The sequence below is a fragment of the Macaca nemestrina genome, chromosome 3, assembly GCF_043159975.1.
Source record: "Macaca nemestrina isolate mMacNem1 chromosome 3, mMacNem.hap1, whole genome shotgun sequence".
Taxonomy (NCBI): Eukaryota; Metazoa; Chordata; class Mammalia; order Primates; family Cercopithecidae; genus Macaca; species Macaca nemestrina.
Genome location: NC_092127.1, coordinates 98,373,523 through 98,397,040, shown reverse-complemented (window position 1 = coordinate 98,397,040; position 23,518 = coordinate 98,373,523). Strand labels below are relative to the sequence as shown.

The 23,518-nt window shown below is 36.8% G+C and overlaps 1 protein-coding gene across 27 annotated transcripts in view; it reads left to right on the top strand.

Annotated features, from left to right (window-relative positions):
• Positions 1 to 23,518, top strand: part of LOC105479621 (coiled-coil serine rich protein 1) — a 1,449,255-nt gene that overhangs the window by 624,213 nt on the left and 801,524 nt on the right. For 2 of the 27 annotated variants that reach the window (XM_011737680.3, XM_071092596.1), the window contains one exon: positions 15,294 to 17,494. The exons of the other annotated variants lie outside the window; for them this stretch is intronic. In XM_011737680.3, the coding sequence (XP_011735982.2) occupies positions 15,294 to 15,317 (24 nt within the window). In that variant the 3' untranslated portion in view covers positions 15,318 to 17,494. Of the gene's footprint in view, positions 1 to 15,293; positions 17,495 to 23,518 lie in introns of those variants that run through there. 27 annotated transcript variants of the gene reach the window in all.

Genomic DNA, 23,518 nt, shown 5'->3' with positions numbered 1-23,518 from the left:
TTTGGCATGTTTTTGCAATGGCTGGTACCGGTTGTTCCTTTCCATGTTTAGTGTTTCCTTCAGGGTCTCTTGTAAGGCAGGCCTAGTGGTGACAAAATCTCTAAGCATTTGCTTATCTGTAAAGGATTTTATTTCTCCTTCACTTACGAAACTTAGTTTGGCTGGATATGAAATTCTGGGTTGAAAATTCTTTTCTTTAAGAATGTTGAATATTGGCCCCCACTCTCTTCTGGCTTGGAGAGTTTCTGCCGAGAGATCTGCTGTTAGTCTGATGGGCTTCCCTTTGTGGGTAACCCGACCTTTCTCTCTGGCTGCCCTTAAGATTTTTTCCTTCATTTCAACTTTGGTGAATCTGGCAATTATGTGTCTTGGAGTTGCTCTTCTCGAGGAGTATCTTTGTGGCGTTCTCTGTATTTCCTGGATTTGAATGTTGGCCTGCCCTACTAGGTTGGGGAAGTTCTCCTGGATGATATCCTAAAGAGTGTTTTCCAACTTGGTTCCATTTTCCTCCTCACTTTCAGGCACCCCAATCAGATGTAGATTTGGTCTTTTTACATAATCCCATACTTCTTGCAGGCTTTGTTCATTTCTTTTTCTTCTTTTTTCTTTTGGTTTCTCTTCTCGCCTCATTTCATTCATTTGATCCTCAATCGCTGATACTCTTTCTTCCAGTTGATCGAGTCGGTTACTGAAGCTTGTGCATTTTTCACGTATTTCTCGTGTCATGGTTTTCATCTCTTTCATTTCGTTTAGGACCTTCTCTGCATTAATTACTCTAGCCATCAATTCTTCCACTTTTTTTTCAAGATTTTTAGTTTCTTTGCACTGGGTACGTAATTCCTCCTTTAGCTCTGAGAAATTTGATGGACTGAAGCCTTCTTCTCTCATCTCGTCAAAGTCATTCTCCGTCCAGCTTTGATCCGTTGCTGGTGATGAGCTGCGCTCCTTTGCCGGGGGAGATGCGCTCTTATTTTTTTGAATTTCCAGGTTTTCTGCCCTGCTTTTTCCCCATCTTTGTGGTTTTATCTGCCTCTCGTCTTTGATGATGGTGATGTACTGATGGGGTTTTGGTGTAGGTGTCCTTCCTGTTTGATAGTTTTCCTTCTAACAGTCAGGACCCTCAGCTGTAGGTCTGTTGGAGATTGCTTGAGGTCCACTCCAGACCCTGTTTGCCTGGGTATCAGCAGCAGAGGCTGCAGAAGATAGAATATTGCTGAACAGCACGTGTACCTGTCTGATCCTTGCTTTGGAAGCTTCGTCTCTGGGGTGTATCCAGCCGTGTGAGGTGTGGGGTGTCAGACTGCCCCTAGTGGGGGCTGTCTCCCAGTTAGGCTACTCAGGGGTCAGGGACCCACTTGAGCAGGGAGTCTGTCCCTTCTCAGATCTCAACCTCCGTGTTGGGAGATCCACTGCTCTCTTCAAAGCTGTCAGACAGAGTCGTTTGCGTCTGCAGAGGTTTCTGCTATGTTTGTTATTGTTTACTGTGCCCTGTCCCCAGAGGTGGAGTCTACAGAGACAGGCAGGTTTCCTTGAGCTGCTGTGAGCTCCACCCAGTTCGAGCTTCCCAGCAGCTTTGTTTACCTACTTAAGCCTCAGCAATGGCGGGCGCCCCTCCCCCAGCCTCGCTGCTGCCTTGCCGGTAGATCACAGACTGCTGTGCTAGCAATGAGGGAGGCTCCGTGGGTGTGGGACCCTCCCGGCCAGGTGTGGGATATGATCTCCTGGTGTGCCTGTTTGCTTAAAGCGCAGTATTGGGGTGGGAGTTACCCGATTTTCCAGGTGTTGTGGGTCTCAGTTCCCCTGGCTAGGAAAAGGGATTCCCTTCCCCCTTGCACTTCCCAGGTGAGGCAGTGCCTCGCCCTGCTTCAGCTCTCGCTGGTCGGGCTGCAGCAGCTGACCAGCACCGATCATCTGGCACTCCCCAGTGAGATGAACCCAGTACCTCAGTTGAAAATGCAGAAATCACCGGTGTTCTGTGTTGCTCGCGCTGGGAGTTGGAGACTGGAGCTGTTCCTATTTGGCCATCTTGCTCCGCCCACTGTTCTTTTTCTTTAGGTAAAATTAAAGAATTTAGCAATAGTGCAACCATTTACAGTTCTAAAAGAAGCATGTGAAAATGTGGAACAAACCTTTTTCTTTTTTTTTTCATCAAAGGCAGTATAATGCGACTGCACTTAAACTTTGGATTTGCTGTTTCACTGATGATCTAAATAATGCCATCGGTTTAAACAGTTAGTTGCTCTACTTTGAAAATTACCTTTGACCTTTTTCTCTCTAGGTATCAGTTGAATTCCAGGTTGCACATGCTGAACTAAACCAGGTAATTGCCCTGGCCTTGTGAATTTAAAAGGCAACTTCTTTGTGAATGTATTTGTTGGTATCATTAACTAGATCTAAGAAAATATAGTTTTTATAAAGTTAGATCATTCATATCTAAGTTGCCTTTTATTTATGTCGCTTAGTAAAAGAAGTTAATTGTACTTTCAAAGTAACAAGGTAGTTAAACAGGGTAATTTTTTTTTTAGGCAGGGTCTCTTTCTCGCTCTGTCACCCAGGCTGGAGTGCAGTGGTGGTATCTTAGTTCACTCCATCTCCGGGGCTCAAGTAATTCTCCCATGTCAGCCTCCTGAGTAGCTGGAACTACAGGTGTGTGTCACCATGCCTGGCTAATTTTTGTATTTTTTTGCCATGTTGCCCAGGCTGGTGTCGAACTTCTGGGCTCCAGAGATCCATCCGCCTGGGCCTCCCAAAGTGTTGGGATTATAGGCCTGAGCCACCATGCCTGACCAAACAGGGAAGTTCCAATAGGTGTCTGTGGTAGGCTCTAAGATTGCGCCAATGATTCTCCTTTCTCAGTATTGATGATATTGTATAATTCCTCCTCTATTGACTTGCTCCACTTGAATAGAATATGGAAGAAATAAGTTGTCACTTTCATGATTAGTTTACAAACAACTGTGGCATTTGCCTTGGGTGCTCTAACTCACCCTCCTTCGGATCACTCACTTTGGTAGAAGCCAGTACTGTGTCATGAGGCCACCCTGTGGAGAGGTCCAAATGACTACTTGGAAGCCAGTTTTCTGAGGCCTGCCAACAACCTTGTGAGTAAGTAGATGCAATCTTTGAGTCAAGCTTTAGGATGATTATACATCTAGCCAGGAGTTGGAATCCAACATCATGAGAGACTGAACTGGAGGCACCAACGTAAGCTAGGCCTAAATTTCTGACCCACAGAAACTGAAATAATTGAAACTTATTCCAAGCTACTGAGTTTTGGGATAATTTGTTAAATAACAACAGATATCTATACGGATTTTTATTCTGAGTGTAGGATGCTGCTGTAATAAGTCTAAAATATGCAAATCACTTTGGATCTGATCAGTAGGTTTTAAGGAGAATGTTAGTGAAAGTGGAAAGTGCCTTGACGGAGCTATTGCTACATGTCATAGTTTTCAATAAAGCTGCAGGTTAGGACTTTCAGAAGATTTAAATAAAGGGTATTGGAAACTGGAGGAAAGATAATCCTTATTATGTAGTATCTGAAAGTTTAACACCACCATTGATTAAAGTAAGGCATAAAATAGAAAATGCGCCTAATAAACTGGACGATGTGCCTGAGGAGATGTCTTAGCAAGGAGTTGAAGGTGCTGTCTCGTTTTCTCTAGCAGTACATCTATAAGAGTAGAGAGATAAATTAAAGGAAGGATTGTTAAACAAAGAGGAGCCAGTATTTGTGATGGCTTTGAAAATTCTCAACCTCTCTAGAAATCAAATAATGCTAAATTTAAGAAATGGCTTCAAGCAAAGATCAAATTCAGAGTACTTCCAGGAAAATGTACTCTAAAAATGAAAGTGAGGGTATACATAAAATCTTCTGTCAAGACCTCAGAAAGATTAAAGCTGGTGACTCAGAGAGCCCTTAAAGAGATTAAGAGCATACCCTCTGTGTCCTCTGAAACATTATTATAGTTTCTAGAAAGTTTAAGGACATTATTGCTCATCCATAGAAGTAGGAGCTCAAGATAGAGAAGGGCTTATCTCAAGAGATTTTTGAATGTGGCTTTCATCAAATGATATAAACCCCAAGAAGCTTCACAGGAGGCCCATGAAGTTCTTAAGTTACAGACGCAGAAACATTTTCAGCTTGAGCAAAAGGGGGAACAGAGACAGTTTAGAATTAGAAGAAACTGTTTGGACTCTCAGTATTATGCTGATAGGGAGTAGGCTGAGAGAGCTGCTCAACTGAATGAGGACTCAGAGGGCAGAACCAGACCCCAGCAGTTAAAGCCAAGAGCCATGGAGAATTATACAAAGTTTTTTGACCTTATCGAGTAACTTCCAGTAATTGCATAATTGGACTTCAGAATTGTTATAGGCCAGTGCCTTTTTTGCACCTGCCATTTCCCCCTTTCTGAACAGAAATGTCTAAAGCAGTTACCTTCTATCTGTATCATTATTATCTGTTGTGTTTTTGGGAAACCGATATCTACTAATTTTGAGATGAAGAAGGATTATTTTCAAGGATAAGTATTTATGGAACTAGATCTGAGGTGTCTATACCATGACTGAACCTGATTCAGATGACAAGACTATTTAATTTGAGTAAGTACTATAGTAGTATCAAACTTTTGGCATCTGTGGAAGCGGGTGAGTATATTTTACATGTAAAAGGAATGTTAACTGGTTGTTAATTAGAGGCCAATAGACAGAGTATAGTGATCCCCAATTATCCCTGCCACCTGCTATTCAGGCCCTCATATAATCCCCATTTTTTGAGTGAAGGCTATATTTATTAGCTTGCTTCTAACAAATATGATACAACAGAACTGATGGGAAGCTGCTGCTGATACTAGGTTTTGAGGAGGCTGTGGGGCCCATCTTTGATACTCTGGCTCACTCTGCCTTGGATCCCTTGTCCTGGGAATGCTTCCATGTCATGAGGCCCCCAACAGTGAGACCTTCATGAGTGAATTTAGAAAATGATCCATCAGCTCCAGTGGATCTGTAGCTGAGAAGACCATAGTCCTGGCCTACAGCATGATTACAACCAGAAGAGACCTTTAGTTACAAGACCCAGCTAAGCCATACCCAAATTCCTGACTCGCAGAAACTCTGTAAGATGATAAATACTTGTTCCATTTAGTGTGCTGTGCAGCCATAGGTAACTAATACAGCACTCAATAAATGTTTGCTACCAAATATATGTGAGCGGAAGGTTAAAAAACTGTAAATAAAATGAGAAAAATTAGGTCCTATAAGTATTAACATTTTGAGACTGGGACATGGGTTATCCAAGTCAATATTTCAGTAATAACATAAATATAAGAATGAGTTATTGAACAAGATTTTAAGTATCTTAATATTGTGTTCAAATGTTAGGGGAAAATTCCAGAGCAAGTAACATTTCTTATATCAACTATTATTTCCTTGCTGTCCTTTAGTGCATTCAGTGGTTACCATGTATTATGCTATCATTGGATTCCTTTTTCTTTCTGTCATTCTATTTCTCTCTACTGACTTTTTTATGCCAATCTCTTTCGCTATCACTCTCTCTCACTGCATTGCTTCATTATTTCTTTGTCTTTCTTGAGATTTTGTTTTCTGTCTCACACATGTGCAAACAAAAGCACAACCACATGCAAATAACTAAAATAATTGAATTATTGATGTAGTAAAAATTATAGGAGCCAAATAAAATTTCTTGCTCAATAGTTTACTAAGTCTGAATAGAACAAGTCATTATAACAATAATGCAAAGGAAACCTATCACCTAAGTTGGAAGAAAAAACCAGTTGTAATATTTTTAATTTGCTTTATGAGAGAAAAATTACTAGAGATGAGTTGTTTTTTAATCATTCAGAAATTCATGATTATCCTCCAAGTACAGAATATCTGTTTGCATGGGATTGCTTTCGCTCTCATAAATATTGCTATGGTATTAAATGCATTGCTGGCTATTCAACTTTTTATATACCTATGATTTTAAAGTGCCTATACTCTGCTAATATTTACATAAATTATAATTAACCTTCTGTGACTTTTATCTTTATAATGAAATGTTCATTCAAAATAAAATGTGAAATATTATTTTTTATTTCTAATGATACTTTGCTTTTAAAATATTCTAAGATTATTAGTTTGATTTATTGAATTAGCTAAATGTTTAAAAAAAGAAAGTACGTTTTTCATTAATTGTTACATATAATGTATTATTTTTCTTATTAGTGATTTGATAATCATCTTTTTTTAGATTATATTGAGGGACCATTTTTTTAAAATTGAGAAATAGATGTTCTTAAAATATGTTGACCTATTTATATCACCTTATAGATTTATACTTGAATTGGTAGATATAAATATCTACTATTTGTACATTCCACTATTTCTTTTCTTTTAGCTAGAAAGGTTTAATGTGAAAACCCTTTTACTAAATAAAATGATTTTATTTAGAAAATGCTGGGCACCGTAACAAAACAAAGCAAAACAAAATGCATATTTTTGTAAAAAGTGAGATACTATTTTTATTACAAACAACTTTAAAATATTTTATGTTGAGTCATAATGCATGAGGTGGCTTAATTAAGAAATTTTCAATTTTGAAGCTATTTCATAGATCTCGATATTGGCATGGGAAATTGGCTTTTTGAACCTCAGTGGATAATACTTGTTTTTCTTCTTAAACACAGCTTTGTGTGGTGTATCCTCTGGTTTCCTATTACTATTTCTACAATATTTTGACTTGAATTTGTTTCATGCAGTAATTCTTAGGTGTCATTACCACTGGCACTTGGTAGGAGCTAAAACATATAGCCAGTATAAATTTTGCCTATATGAATCCTCAAGTTTTGATCTTTGTTTAAATCCCAGGTGCTGTCATACTAAGATAAGAAATTACACAATTCTCATATAACCAGCTTTAGTTCTATAGTGACTTTTCACCCTGAGAAAATTTGATCTAAGGCGAGAAAGCTACTGACATTTATGTTATTCAATAAAAAAGGAAATGATTTTTCAAAAAATGTATAAGATATACATAAAATATCAAATTATAAACGCACTTCCTTATTTCTTAGAGATGTTCCTATCATATTGTTATTCAAAGATAATGTTTTACTGAGACAGGGAATATTATGATTAGAGTTTTGTGTTTGAGTTAATATATTATGACAATCATGTCATAAAAGTCTGAGAGAAAATATATGACAAACTTCAGGTTAATTACTATTTATTATAAAAATTGAGACCAGTTTTTGAGAGGTGATGAGTGAGAGACATAATACATATATACTCATTATGTATTGATTACTGTTCATATATTCTAACAGGTACAATTTCTCACAGAACATGTCAGATATAGCTTACAGTCACTACTGCAACAAGATGCAAATATTTCAGTGTCATTCGAAAAACTGACAAGGAATTTTAAGTTTCTTATAATGTATCAATCACTCACCAGACTCCTTTCATACTTGGAAATGTTGGGCTTAAGTTACTGTGGAATTCAAACATTTGAGTTGTGGAGTAGCAGATAAAATGAAGCCTCAAATCATTCTCTAATCTGAAGTACATCCTGGCAGAATGACTGTGACTTGTCTGTTAAAATTGATTTCCTTTTAAAGAAAAATAGGCTTTTCTTATTGTGTGAAAAAATGTTATTATCTATTATGTGTCTTTTCTTGTGACAATCCTTTCCTTTTATGTCCCAGAAGGAAAAAATATTGTTTTTTCTTCCCAAGTTTTTATATCCTATTTTATTCACTAATGAATAATCTGTGTTGCACACAAAATGAAATACATTCCAAAACAGAGTAAAGAGTAATGTTTAAAAATGAATATAGAGGTCATGCACAGTGGCTCACATCTGTAATCCCAGCACTTTGGGAGGCCGAGGCGGGTGGATCACCTGAGGTCGGGAGTTCGAGACCTGCCTGACCAACGTGGAGAAACCCCATCTCTACTAAAAATACAAAATTAGCCGGGCATGGAGGTGCATTCCTGTAATCCTAGCTACTCAGGGGACTGAAGCAAGAGAATTGCTTGAACCCAGGAGGCGGAGGTTGCGGTGAGCCGAGATCACGCCATTACATTCCAGCCTGGGCAACAAGAGCGAAACTCTGTCTCAAAAATGAATATAGAATGGGCAGACATTTGTAATACTAATGATTGCCCTTATCTTAATTCACATCATCTCTATTGTTTGACTTTATAATACTTTTTGCATGGCAGCCTTGAAAGATGAATTGATACCTCAGAATTTTACAATGTGACTTTGAAGTCTACTAGGGAACCTTAGGCAAGCAACTTCCTTTAGGGCACTAAAATACTTGATGGGGTTTGGGAGGGAGGTGCTTTGTGTTAGCTATTATTGTTAGTGATGATGATTAGGTTTGATGTTATTTTGTTTAATAAGACCACTCAGGAACAAAAAGCTACCTTCAAATACGTTCCCACCTCATCTCCAATATTTTTTAAGATTAGACTTTATCCACCCTAAATTACATCTATATTGAATGGAAAACCAGGTGTTGGTATTTTCTGCACTAGTGACTTAATGATGGTTGATTGAACTGTAATGCTTTGTAATTAGAATATTTCTAGGTAAAAACAAAATACAATATGGGAGAGCCCAGAAATTGTAGTTCCCATCCAAAATTACAATAACTTTATTTCCATAATAGCAGAAGAGAAATTAGAATGTCTTGAGGTAATAGCTCACACATTTAGAAGAAGAACTTCAAATATTGAAAGAACATACTCATAAAAGTAGAGGTTAGATGGGGTATTCAGAAACTTCAGCATGCTGTCAACAGATATAAAAATGCAATGACATTCATTTGTTGATCAATTACATGAGAATTATGCTGCCTAAACACTACATAAGCTATGATAAAATAAAAGTTGGTAAGTTATAAATACTATAAGTGCCTTGGGAGTGAGATATAAGAGCACATCACTTTTATTTAATTTCTAGTTAGTCTGTGAGATTGAACTCTCAGTACTTATTTAAGGCCAGAATCTTAATTATAAAATGACTGTCAGGTTACATTTTGGCCTCAGGTTAAAAAAATAATATTAAGAGCATTAAAAATATTTTTTTATTAATCAGAGTTTAACAAAACACCATGGTAAATTCCTGTGAAATTGATTTGTACTTTCTTCATTTACCTCTAATCTGAAATATATTTTGTGTTTAGATTTGCTTCCTTAGGATTGTGACTTGATTTTTCTCTTTGCTCAAAGTTACCTGTAGATGTGTTATTCTTTGGGGATAGTGATAGTTAGGAAATGCTATTTGAAGGCTTACTTTATTAGAAAACTTAATTACTAACATTTTCATGATAATATAATGAGTCATAGAAAATTTGCATTGAGATTTATTGAATAAACCTGACATATTTAAACTGTTTGCCATAATTATGAGTCTAGCACCTGTATGCCACAACAGTATTTTAAAGTACTATACTTTGCACCTTCTTCACTAAGAATTGATCTGATAAATTCCTTTTTGCTAGATTGTGTCATGTCCATCTATTTAATACCCTCCTTGTTCATTATTAAGTGCCATTAGCCATACTGTCTAATGAAAGGTACATAATATCAAGTCTGATTACTGCTCTAATGTTTTCCAGGCATGCTTGGTGATGAGCCTGGCATATGAAACAATTTCCTACAGTAATAAAACTAATTAAAGTAGGCAGTCATCCACACACCACTTCCTAATGAATTATAATAAGCTCATTAATCTCATCCACTCTTATTCCAAAAAGTCCACTAATAGGACCTGTAGGTAAGAGTACAATCCTCAGCCTTAAAAAATGGACAGCTGTCATAAAATCAGACTTAAGGATTTAAGTTAAAAAATTACAAATTGCTAATCAATGTTGTAAATGAAATGTGTAGCGTCTAAACTCTGCTCAGATTATTTATTGACAAGATCCTTTTCTATTTGAGTTATCCTATAATTGATATAACAAAGAAAAAAATGTTTTATTGTAATATAATGACTCTTCACCACCTCAAAGACTACAGTTGAATTAACCCTCTCACATATCCTCCCATATAAATCATATGAGAATCATGAATTTGAGTACTTGAGATCAAGTGATAAAACATAGCCTGTTTTCTCTCCACAGAGGACTGGAGTATCTTCTTAAAATGTCAAAACATAATAATAATTATTCTTTGTTAACTCTTCTCCAGTTTTGTGAGGTGCCTGATCAAACAATGTAACAAACTATTACTCCATTCAGTTACAGATAGTTTGGCCATATTGAAACAGTTTTACAGTAAAAGACATAAGGTTGTAAAATGTAAAACACAAGAGACCATTTTTGAACTACAAATGTGAATAGTAATAAAAGATCATTTTAAGGGGGATTTTGTTTTATTTTCATTATAAGTTGATTTTTTTTAAATGCAGCAGTTTCTGTTCTGAAGCTGATTACTGTTGTCCCACATGTATGGACTTCTTTCCTTAGAAGTGACTTATAAATATGTAGATTTCAAAATTAATGCAGAATAATGATAATGGGTTAATTGTAAATAGGAAGGTACATTTTTCACTTTAGGAATGATCATGTTCAAAATTGTTATCTACATCTATAAATTTCTGGCTAATACTTCGTATTCTTTATGGAGTAAGAGATTGGATATTTGGTGCAGAGGATTTTCTTTTGTAAAACAGATGTTTAAAAATCTGACCACTTTGGTAGGTAGAGGTTTTCCTAAGCCTATCACTGAGAAAAATGTCTCCCCATCTAGAATCAGCTATCTAGTTGCCATGTGTATGAAGGAGAGTTGGTTCTGTGCTGTGAACAATTAGGGGACCTGACTTTGGCAAAGGCTTCTCCATCATCTAGTTGTACGGCCTTGAGACAGCAGCTTACAGAGCAATGTAATGCATCTTTCTTCGTAAAATGAGGGGGTTAGGCTAGAGCAGTGTATCCCCAAATATGGAAAGTACCAGATAGTAAATTTTATGTTTTCAATAATTCTTGGATACAACAGTAAAATAATTGTACTGTATGAGGTAACGCAATTCCCCTTTTAAATTCCAATTCAATTCTCCTGAAATCAAGGAGGTAAGTTTTGTGCTGTAAGTCTGTAATACACTGGCATATCTTACTTTTTGTTTTGACAAAGTGGGTAGATCACCTCACAGTTACTAAGAGACAAGGGAGATGGGTTGCTGAACAGAAGAATTTTGAATTTAAGTCTTTTGGTTAAAAGAAGAAAATTTCTTGAAAGTTATCTTAAAGATAATAGAAAATTACACAAAAGTCTTAAGAAAATATTCACAGCTCAAATTGACCTTGTTTTGAACAGAAATCCTTATCTGAAAAAGTCTTGCTCCAATTAGTAGACTTAATTAATGCCCCCTATTATAAGCTAGCTATCTATTGAATAAACTTTGGTAATAGACTTTAATGTTAATAGGAAACATGACTTATCATCATAATATCCAACATTTGTTTAATGCTTAATAACTAATGTTTATTAAATGTTTGGAAGTCAGGCACTCCTAAATTCTTTATATGTATTAACACATGGTAGTGTTCACCATACAGGTTAATGTTAACAACAACCTTATTAAATAAGCACTAATATTTTCCCCATTTTACAAATGAGGAAACTGAAGTGCCAAGAGATTTGAGCAATTTGAGAAAGGCCAAACAGCTGGTAAATGACAAAGTTTTAAAAATTCTGTAAGTACCCAATACTCTATGCATTTCTGTCTCTTATTGTTTCCTATCTCACCATCCCCAGTAATCCTTATTTAACTTCATTGTCTCCATTCTCAACGATAAGCTTGTATCTTTCAACATTATATTTGTAATATCTGGCACAAGATAGGCACTCAGAAGGTATTTGTTGAAATTTGTATGAATGATTAATTAATCAATGCATCTGTGCTATAAAACAGACAACTTAAAAATGCCTGTAAGTGCTGGGCACAGTGACTCATGCCTGTAACCTCAGCATTTTGGAAAGCCAAGGCAGGCGAATTGCCTGAGGTCAGGAGTTCGAGACTAGCCCAGCCAACATGGTGAAACCCCATGTGTACTAAAAATACAAAAATTAGCCGGATGTAGTGGCAAGTGCCTGTAATCCCAACTACTCGGGATGCTGAGGCAGGAGAATTGCTTGAACCCGGGAGATGGAGGTTGCTGTGAGCCAAGGTAGTGCCATTGCACTCCAGCCTGGGCTACAGAGTGACTCCATCTCAAAAAAAAAAAAAAAAAAAAAAAAAAACCTCTAAGCTAAGCATAACTTATTGGACTTTAAGACCTCACACTTGGTACTTCCTATTTTCCTCCTTGACTTAGTTTTCTTCTGATTATCTGTTATTAATCATGGATAATTTAAAAACTGCTTTCATGAATACTAGAAAACTGTGCTTTCATGTCAGAATGTGCAGGTTCAAATGAATATGCCATCACTTATCTCCATCTATGTATTTAACTTTCTCAAGAGTTTCAGTTTTATTATCTGTACAATATAGATATTAATATCTATTGTATATAGCCAGCAGGATTGTTGTATTAACTACTTTAAACACATCAAAATGTGTTTAAAACTACCAAGGAATTCTCAGCAGATTGTACATGTGTTATGAGGCAATATAACATCATATTGAAATAGCTAGAAATTAAAGCCAAACAGACCAACTATTGCTGAATAGTTCTGGGAGACTGGTACAATGGTTATACATCTAAAGCATTAATTTCTCAATGCTTAATCACAAAATACAAGTTCCTAACTCAGGGCAATTGTAAGGGCTAAATTTGATAATATGTTCAGAGTGCCTGGCATACAGTTAAAACCAAATAAATATTAGTTGATCTTGTTTGTCATAGTATTCCTTTTCAAAAAAAATGTTTTCGTATTCATTTGGTTTAATATCTGGGGAAATAAAAAACTCAAAACTGAATACGTTTCCTAGACTATTTTCCTGGAGTTCTCAAAAACATAACCACTATTTTTGCCTATAAACAAATAACTCATATTATCTTGAACACTGTGCTGCTTAAAGCTATGACTGCAAGTAGAAAATGTAGGACTAACAAAAGCTAATTTGTTGAGTCTGTATTTTACACATCAGTGGCAATTGGAAGACTATGATAGGGAGAAGATTTAAACTCTATCCTTGTATTCACAACTCCCTAAATAGAAAGAAATGCAATTCAAGCATTTGAAAAATATATTGGAGAAGATTAATTTGAAAATAGAATGTGCATGAGTGCATGGATAGATGTATCTCTTGTTGGATGACTGCAAGTAAGCCTTGCTGTGAAAATATCTAAGAAGCAAAATTTATTGTAAACAAGTTTTCCATTAAATGGCAGTATATTATTGGGAATACATTTCTTTAAAAAAAAACACACACACACACACAAAATGAAACCCATACACAAACATTTTTTTTAAAAAAAATCTATCATTCTGCAAACCAGCACTTCAGAGATTACACATTTTTTCCTGGATCCTGCCATGTGCCTGTGGAGCAAACATTTTTTTTGAAGTGAAACAAATGAATTGCATGTGGGATACCATGTTTAAACTAGAAGGCACCCTGCATGCTCCAGATTCCCAATTCCTTAGAGATAGGGGATAGAGATTGTTGGTTGACTTAAAAAAACAAAAACAAAAACTATTAACTCTCAACCATATTGAATTACTATGATGTATTTCAAAGTCAGATGTATTAGTAACTTGTAAAAATTACTTCATACAGTATTTGAGCATTTTCCCAGAGTACTTAGGACAAAATCTATAATTCAGGGCCACTACTATCATCCTAGTTAAATATACTTTATCTCCTTCTTCTAATATTGTAATAGCCTCCTAGTTGATATTCTCACTTCCTCTCTTACAACCTTAACTGCTCATCTTATTTCCTTCAATGGACCTTCCTTCAGATTTTTGCAAATATTATGTCATGTCTCTGTTAAAAACCCTTTACTGCTTCATTCAGTCTCTGTATTCTTAAGATAAAGTCTAAGAAGCACAAATAATATAACTTATTTTCCAGTATTTCAAGTGCCATTCAATCCAATTGTGCTTTGATATTTCATCTACACTGAATATCTTTTATTTCTTTGAAATTTCTGTGTTCTCTTTTACACATTCAAGTATTTTCTTCCTCTTTTTCCGTGGTAAAATCTTACTCATACTTCTGATCTCAAGGTATACATTACTTCTTCAAAAAAGACTGGGCTAGGTTTTCCTAGAATCTAGTAATTCTCTTACATAACACTCATGATACTTAAAAAAAAAAAAAAAAAAAAAAAAAATCTGTCTCTTGTGCAATTTGAATCTGTCCCTAGCACCATTTTATGTGCTGCTGCATTCTCAGCTCTTTCTTTGCCCAATGACTAGCATTTAACATTCCTAAATGCTTTACTGAATAAAAGTTAAAGTAATGGATGTTATGAGTTCAAGCTCACACCAGAATTTCCTCAAGGGTTATGCATGTATCCTTACAATTTCAAATACTGTAGTAGTCACCTTGGTGATCCCCTCCCCACACAGATATTCTTCCTTGACACTGAGCCCACGAGCTGAAAAATACCTGATATTTTATTTTGAAGCTAGGGCTTGGACATGTGACCCAATCCTGGCCAATGGACCAGACGAATAAACTGGATGAAAAGGATACTTGTGAGGAGAAAATGTCTTTCCCGTTATTAAATACAGTTGACTGAGAACATGCTTTTTGGATCTGTATTTGCCTTCCAACAACTCTGAAGAATCAAATCTGAAAACCAATGCCAATCCTTTGCAGATGGGTGAAAATAAGATATATGGTATGTGGGACTTTGATGATATTCTTGTGCTGCTGAATTAACCAAGCCTGGAACCACCTACCTCTATTCATCTCGTTATATAAGATAATACATATAGTTTCTTTTTTCAGCCACTTATAAGTAGGTATCTTTTTATTTACTGTCAAAAGAACCCTCACTGATATAGATGCCCTCAGGACTTGACCCTCCCTGAGTTCCTTTTATGCAGTTAGGGTAATCATCTGTTGGAGTAGGGAAGCCTGCCTAACTTATTTCCTTCTCAGTGGGGACAAGTTTGATCTTTAACTTGTGTGCTCTCATTTTCCAAAAAGGAGATAGACTGGAATCCTAAAAAAGTAAGTCTAAATATCAGTGTCCTTTTGTGTTTCCCATCTAAATTATCTCTAAGAACATTTAAGGTTCATTGAAGATCTGCAAAATAATTCAAGCAAAATGCTGAGTTGGTAGAAGTATAAGGATTGTTATTTATTTTTATTGTTTTTACAGACCACATACTCTAGGGAATTCTGAAAACCTGACTAACATCAATTGAAGATTGGGGTTCAGGAGGCCTAGATTATCCACCATGACTTATTCGAAAGTTGAAGATGAAAGGAAAGAGTAAAGACTTTTTCCATCCAGTTCTCTAGTCTGAAAGGAAAAGAAGTAGGCAAAGGGCAGGCTCTTCTACGTCATTATATTCATTCAAATGATTCTCTTAAAATAATAATGAACTAGGGAGACTCTGAAGGCAAGACAAATGGTCAGGAAACCTCCTTGCTCCAAGAATACTCCTTTGTTACTTCATTAAAATATAAGGGTAAACTAAATTGACTGAAGTATCAATATGTCTATATAATGTGATCTTTAGGAGACCAGAAACTCTCAGTGTATTAGGCTGTTCTTGCACTGCTATAAAGAAATACCTGAGACTATGTGATTTATAAGAAAAGAGATATAATTGGCTCACAGTTCTGCAGACTGTACAGGAAACATAGTAGCATGTGCTTCTGGGGAGGCCTCAGGAGGCTTCCAATCATGGCGGAAGGCAAAGGGAAAGCAGGCACATTGTATAGTGAGAACAGGAAGAACAAGGGAGAGTGGCTGTGAGGTGCCACACAGTTTTAAATGACCAGATCTCACAAGAACTCAATATCAGGAAGACAGCACCAAGCCATGTGGGATCCACCCTCATGATCCAAACACCTCCCTCTAGGCTCCACCTCCAGCACAGGGGATCACAATTCGACATGAGATTTGAGCAGAGACAAATATCAAAACTATATCACTCAGAATCTAGAATAGAAAGAGTATGCCCCATAGCACTTTTATTCTCTACAGAAACAGACACTGTACTGAGCTCAAAGAATAGTGATTTATCAAGTATGAATGTGCAAACCTCTTTTGTACTGTATCTATGGAATCCTGGTTACTGGGGCTTTGAGCCACTGTCCCATAAAATCTCCTAATACTACGTAACTGATGGCGTGTCCTTAAAATCTAATTTAATGAAATGATGGTCATAAAGCCCATGGAACTGAATGTGTAAGATATCTTCTCTTATTTGATTAGATGTTAAACTTGGAAAACTTTTTTTATATAAAATACAAAATATATAAATGAGTTAAATTGTTGTGACTTTCCTTGTAAGATTAAAAACAATAAGGTGTTTTTAATACTTTGTTTTCTGTGTTCTCTTGAAAATAGCTTTACGTGTATTAAGCAATCTTGGCTTTAGATATTAGGGACAATAAAAATTTATGCAGTTTTCCCAGTTTTCTATAGCTGTTGTTTGTAAGTATGAAATCCTGTCTTTTGTTACTGAAATACTACCTTTTATTTTAGATTTTTTGATAACTTTTGCGTTCGCCTTGAGCAAGTCACTTATCTTTTCTATTTCTATTTTCTATTTCAGTTTATTTGTGAAAGACAGTAATGATTGTGATGTACCTTACAAAAAAAGATAAAATCGTATTGAAAAGACTGTTGAATATGAAAGCAGTGTGTTAAATGCCAGATATAGGAACAAATACGAAGAACATTTCTATTATATTTTCCTAAATAGATTTAGTACTGTGAAAGGCAGTAAAATTATTTCCAGATAAACACTTCCTTGAGTATTCAAGGATTAATTGTCCAAGATAAGAAAAAATCCAGAATTTTGATTATATTGCATATTTCCTGGTCTGCCTTCACTGAATAGTTAATTAGAATACCACCAGGAGGCGTCTTCTTGGGTCATAGATGGAATATATTTGTGGGCAAAAAATATTTTTCTTTAAAGAATTTGTAGACTAATCTAAGGAAATAAAAATAAATTTTAACTTCAAATTTCAGCCTAATTAGAAGATCACTCACACATTCGTTCATTCAGTTGATATTTATTGAACTCCTTCTCTGTGAATGTTATTGGACTAGATGATTTGAGATGTACAATGACAAAATATGATTTCTATCCTCAAAGAGCTTATCCTTAATAGGGAAGTTAAGAAATATATAAAAATAACTCTACTAAGGCTCTTTTAGTGAGTGTTGAAACAATGGCAGGGAAAGCAGTTATGAATGTTTCTAACCAAATAAAAAGGCAGCAACAATGGGCATTGAAGGAAGTGAACGAATTAAAAGAATTTTGAGTGAAAAAGGGTACTGTTTGTCAGCTGGATATGGAATGTTGGGAGAAGGTGAGAAGTGAAGGGCAGGGATTTTTTTTTTTTTTTTTCCCGAGAGGGAGTCTGGCTCTGTCACCCAGACTGGAGTGCAGTGGCGCCATCTCAGCTCACTGCAAGCTCCACCTCCCGGGTTCACACCATTCTCCTGCCTCAGCCTCCCGAGTAGCTGGGGCTACAGAGGCTGGCCATCACGCCCGGCTAATTTTTCTATTTTTAGTAGAGACGAGGTTTCACCGTGTTAGCCAAGATGGTCTCGATCTCCTGACCTTGTGATCCGCCCTCCTCGGCCTCCCAAAGTGCGTTTTGAGATGGAGTTTAGCTCTGCCGCCCAGGCTGGAGTGCAGTGGTGCAATTTCAGCTCACTGCAACACTAACCTCGGCCTTCCGGATTCAAGCAGTTCTCTTGCGTCGGCCTCCCGAGTAGCTAGGATTACAGGCATAGGCCGCCATGCTTGGCTAATTTTTGTATTTTTAGTAGTGATGGGGTTTCACCATGTTAGCCAGGCTGGGAGATTTCTGGTTTCTTCTCTAATAGCTAAAAAGCTTGGAAGTCATTACTCCTTCCAAGTTTATTTATTCCTTAAAATAAGAAAAAGTTGAACAAACTGAAAGTCAACAATATTCCTTGGGCTCATCAGAGAAATTAGGACATAAAGTAACTGCTACTCCCAAATCTGGAAAGGCAGGCAATTATAGAGAAAAGCAGCTAAGATCCGTTTAACTGCAGCAGAAGTCACTGAAACCATAAACTGGTAGGGACACTTAAATGGTAATTCTGATGAATATCTGACTGAAGGCTGAGTGTGGACTAGCTTGAAAGTAAGAAAATCCTATTCTCAGCAAACTGTCACGAGAACAGAAAACCAAACACCGCATGTTCTCACTCATAGGTGGGAAATGAGCAATGAGATCACTTGGACACAGGAAGGGGAACATCACACACCACACACCACACACCACACACCGGGGCCTATTGTGGGGGGAGGGGGGGAAGGGGGAGGGATAGCATTAGGAGATATACCTAATGTAAATGATGTGTTAATGAGTGCAGCACACCAACATGGCACATGTATACGTATGTAACAAACCTGCACGTTGTGCACATGTACCCTAGAACTTAAAGTATAATAATAAAAAAAGAAAAAAAGAGAAGGAAATCCTGGGGACCACATTCTTAGGGAATCCCGCACACTTTGATGACTCTCACCTCTTGGGATCCCATCAGGTTCTCATGGTAAGGAACTAAGAAAAATCACCCTTCGTCTTTGTCAAGGATGGGGAAAAGTAACCATCTGAAGTATGCCTAGAGCATTCTCTATACATAAGCCTCTTGCAAGGAGAAAAAAACTTTACCAGTCAAATATTTATCTCACCAAGGAGAAAGAGTAGTTACTCAATTCCAGGCCTCTCTAACCTTTCTGTCCGCATTATATAGGAGAAATAAAACTGTGATGGTTAATTTTATAATATGTGCCAATTTAATACACTAAGAAAGACTTGTGAAGGGCACAGCCCAGGGATACAGGTCCACTTAAGACCAGCTGTCATTGTAAGATTATAGAACGTTTTCCCTTCCCAACTTTTTACCACCACATCAACAGGACTTCAGTATAATAAGTGAATTATAGCTAAGAGAGCTGGAAAGCACATGCTGCAACTTAGTAAAAAAAAAAGAAAAAAAATTCATTAATACAAGAATGAGAGTCAGAAAACAGTAGGCAGAATCACAGAATTTTTGTTGCTATTTGTTGTCATTACATTTATTTATTGAAAGGTAAAATATTAAGCCAGTTTAAAGACTGAGATAAATAGGAGAGAGTAAATAAGCTAAAAGTTACTCCAAATTAGAGGACTTCCCTTATATAGTAGCATTCTGAGTGAACAAGTGCTCAACCTTGCCCATACTGCTCCTCATTTCATATGCACATGGGTAGCTGAATAATTCTTGAAAAACCTGTATTTTCCCCATCATCCTGGATGACGGAAAGTGTTCTCTATATGAGGACAATTTATAGCACACTGTGATTATAATAATAAACAGCATACCATTTATCATCAATGCATGTGCTGATTTTATATATTTTGGTAATCATTCCTTTATTCAACTGATTTTCAATAACAGTGTGTTCCGAAAGTGAGGTTACAAGGCTGAAAATGATGTGTTCTAATTCATATCTCTAATTGGTTTTGATAAGCCTGGAGCTGTGGAATGAGAAGGAGTGGGAGGGGACTATAAATCTTTGAAATGCTTCCCCAGTGATTTAGAAAAAAGTCTACTTCCACACCTACTGAAAACTACCTATCTAGTTTGTTATGCATATACCTCAGTATCCATATATTTCACTGCATTTGACCCTTGAACAAGGGATGGGGAGGCACCAACCTCCATGCAGTTGAAAATACATGTATAACTTTTGATCCCCCTCAACCTTAACTACTAACAGTCTACTATTGACTAGAAGTCTTACTGATAACATAACACTGTTGATTAACTTGTATTTTGTTTATGTATTATATACTGTATTCTTAAAGTAAGCTAGAGAAAAAATGTTTTTTGGTTTTTTTTTTGTTTTTTTTTTTTTTGTTTTTTTTTTTTTTTTGAGGCGGAGTCTCGCTCTGTCGCCCAGGCTGGAGTGCAGTGGCGAGATCTCGGCTCACTGCAAGCTCCGCCTCCCGGGCTCCCGCCATTCTCCTGCCTCAGCCTCCCGAGTAGCTGGGACTACAGGCGCCGCCACCACGCCCGGCTAATTTTTTTGTATTTTTTTAGTGGAGACGGGGTTTCATTGTGTTAGCCAGGATGGTCTCGATCTCCTGACCTCGTGATCCGCCCGTCTCGGCCTCCCAAAGTGCTGGGATTACAGGCTTGAGCCACCGCGCCCGGCCGAGAAAAAATGTTTTTGAGAAAATCATAAGGAAGAGAAAATATATATTATTAATTAAGTGGAAGTAGATTATCATAAACATCTTTATCTTCATCCTCTTCACATTGAGTGGACTGAGGAGGAACAGGAAGATGAAGGGTTGGTCTTGCTTTCTCAGGGGTGGCAGAGGCAGAAGAATATTCACTTGTAAGTGGATCCACACAGTTCAAATCTGTATATTATTATTTTTGAGATGGAGTCTCGCTCTCTCACTCAAGCTGGAGTGCAGTGGCATGATATTGGCTCACTGCAACCTATGCCTCCAGGGGTCAAGGGATCCTCCCACCTCAGCCTCCCAAGTATCTGGGACTGTAGGAATGCACCACCATGCCCAGCTAATTTTTGTATTTTTTTTATGGAGATGGGGTTTCACCATGTTGTCCAGGCTGATCTGGAACTCCTGGGCTCAAGCAATCCACCCTCCTTAACCTCCCAAAGTGCTAGGATTACAGGCATAAGCCACTATGCCCAGCCCAAACCTGTACATTAAGGGTCAGCTGTATATAGTTTTCTTGTTATTATGCTATAATCCTGTGACTTGACTGGCTCTCTTTTTAAGATGCTAGATGTTGTGCAGCTGGATAAAGTTAAAGTGGCAATGGAAGAACAAGAATCATATTTACATTCATAATCAAAGTGAATAGAAAGGTCTATTACTTTCAAGATAATATAATACCATTAAAGTGCAAATCTCTCAGTGTGACAAGTTCTGAAAAATACAGTTTCTATGTTCAAGCAAAATAACTTGACAATTATTGACAGAAATAAGGTACCATTCACCTTTATGAAATGTTAGTTTCTAAATAAATCACAATCCAATGCCATTGAAAACTATATGTTTAATTTGTATGTTTTCATAAGCTGTCACTTTTTTTACAATGTTAACATTTTAGTAGATTTACAGTAGCATCTGTTTGAACTGTGGCTGTATTTTTTAACTTAATGAACAAAATGTGTATTGCTTTTCTACTTGTAAATTGTTATTAATATCCAAAGGATTAACAAATGCCATTTTTTCCTGCAATTGCTTGTTATTTAGGCTTTTTCATCAACATTTGTTATGTAGCAAATATTCATATAGTTTGCATTTTGTGGAGCTGAGAGGTACTTATGTAAAATTGTTTCCAAACTTTACCTTCTTCCTGTTCTCTAAAACAAATTTCTGGCCTTGTTGACTTCAATTCTTTTCCTCCCTACGATCTGAATGGAGCTGAGGGGGACTCTTCTTTGTCAGATACTTTCTCAAGGGCTTTCCTAATGCCGAATCAAAAGGAAAGCTAGGCAGATAGAAGGGTGATGGTTCCTAAGCAATGTTCTGTAGGGTACATGGAAGAGTAACTGAAGTGATTCAGGGAAACTGATAGAGGAGAAAAGGGCAATATTGAAAACTACTGTGGTGAACTATATGTTCTAATAATGATGTTCAAGATATACAAATGAAGATCTTCAGTTGTGAATTTTCTTTTTTGGTCTGATTATTTTCTTTGGAACACAATATTACTCAGAAACTATAACATGGTTTCAATAGGTTAAATATCTCTTAATAAATATTTTATTTAATAAATATTTTATTTCCCAGATAACGTATTTTTTCTGTTACATAGAGCCTTTAATATTGTAAGCATATTACTCAGAGTTTAGAAATTTTTTAAAAATTAAATCACACATAAATCTAAAACTCTAGCAAAATAATTGTCTTAATTTTGCATATTTTCAGGTTTTTCATTTAAAATTCCATTTACAAACAAAGTGTTTTTTTCATTTACCACACAGACTTTTGTGTATAGAAAATCTCTCTGTTTTTCCTATACTCTCACACCACAGCAATCAACAATGAAGACAACTGTGATCCAGTGTGTCTGTGTGGTGGGGGGTTCCCCACACCGAGCAGCAGACACCAGCTGGGTGTCCTCCAATGCAAGTCTTATGCTATCTGCCTGAAGATGCTGTCAGATCCAACAGGTTGGGGGCTCATTCCCCAAGAGTCCTCTTCAGACATCAGTTGCAAGTCTGGCCCTGTGAACATCTGAGTGACCGGCTTCAAGCTGAAGTTTCTATAACCCCCTCTTTGTGTTGAATTAACTTTCTGGAGTGGCTCACAGAACTCAGGGAATCACTAACTTACATTTACCAGTTTATTATAAAGAATATTCCAAAGGATACAGATGAAGTTACCATAGGGTGAGGTATGGGGGAAGGGACACAGAACTTCCTTGCCCACCGTGGGCACGCCACCTTCTGGGAACTCTACACCTTGATTCAGATATTCTAAATGAATATTCTAAATATTCTCTTTGAACTTAGTTCTCTTGGATTTTTATGGAGGCATTCCTTCCTCTAGGATACGAGGTGGGACCCTCTCAGGGGAAGGACTTAACACAGTTAGAAAAGCAGGGGAAGGTTAGAGTCCTGACCCAAGAAAGAAACCAGAGAGATCCTGTTTCCTGAGGCCTTTCCCTAAGATCTGAGGCACCCATTATAACAAAAGACTGTAACAAAGGCCATGGAGCTATGAGCCAGGAACTGTGGATGAAAACCAGTATATATTCAATCATAACACTACAACTTTGTGACCATTTTTTTAAATGCATAATTTTCAGTGAATACATTTACTATAATTGAATAACAGTTTTTTAATTGTTGTTTACTTAGGTTGCTTTCAACATTTAGACATTACAATGCTGGGTATCTGTCGTGTGGCCTCTAGTTTTCAGTCTTCAGAGATCTTTTCTTTTAATTAATAAGGCACGGATGGAATGGAGATGAGTATGTGTAGCAGGGGATTTATTCAACTTTTTTCCCCGTGTCTGGAGGTGATACTTCTCTTACAACTTGATTATGTGTGAAAAGGAATTTGAACAATTTTATGTCTCCATGAACTTCATCATATACTGATTTGAGGTCAAAGTGACCTTGGCCTTGATGAGATTGTCTAGACATTTTGACTGACATTTTGACTGGCATTGTCTAGAAATTTTGACTAGAAAGTGGTGAAGCTTCCTAAATGTGGTTGGTGGCTGCTCAACTGTTGCAAGAAGTAGGGTCCACAACAACAAGTTTTGCAGTTTATTTGAATGATTAGATAAGTATAGTGTGAAGGTGAAACTACTGCTACATACACTGACTTAAGTAGGCAGCTGCT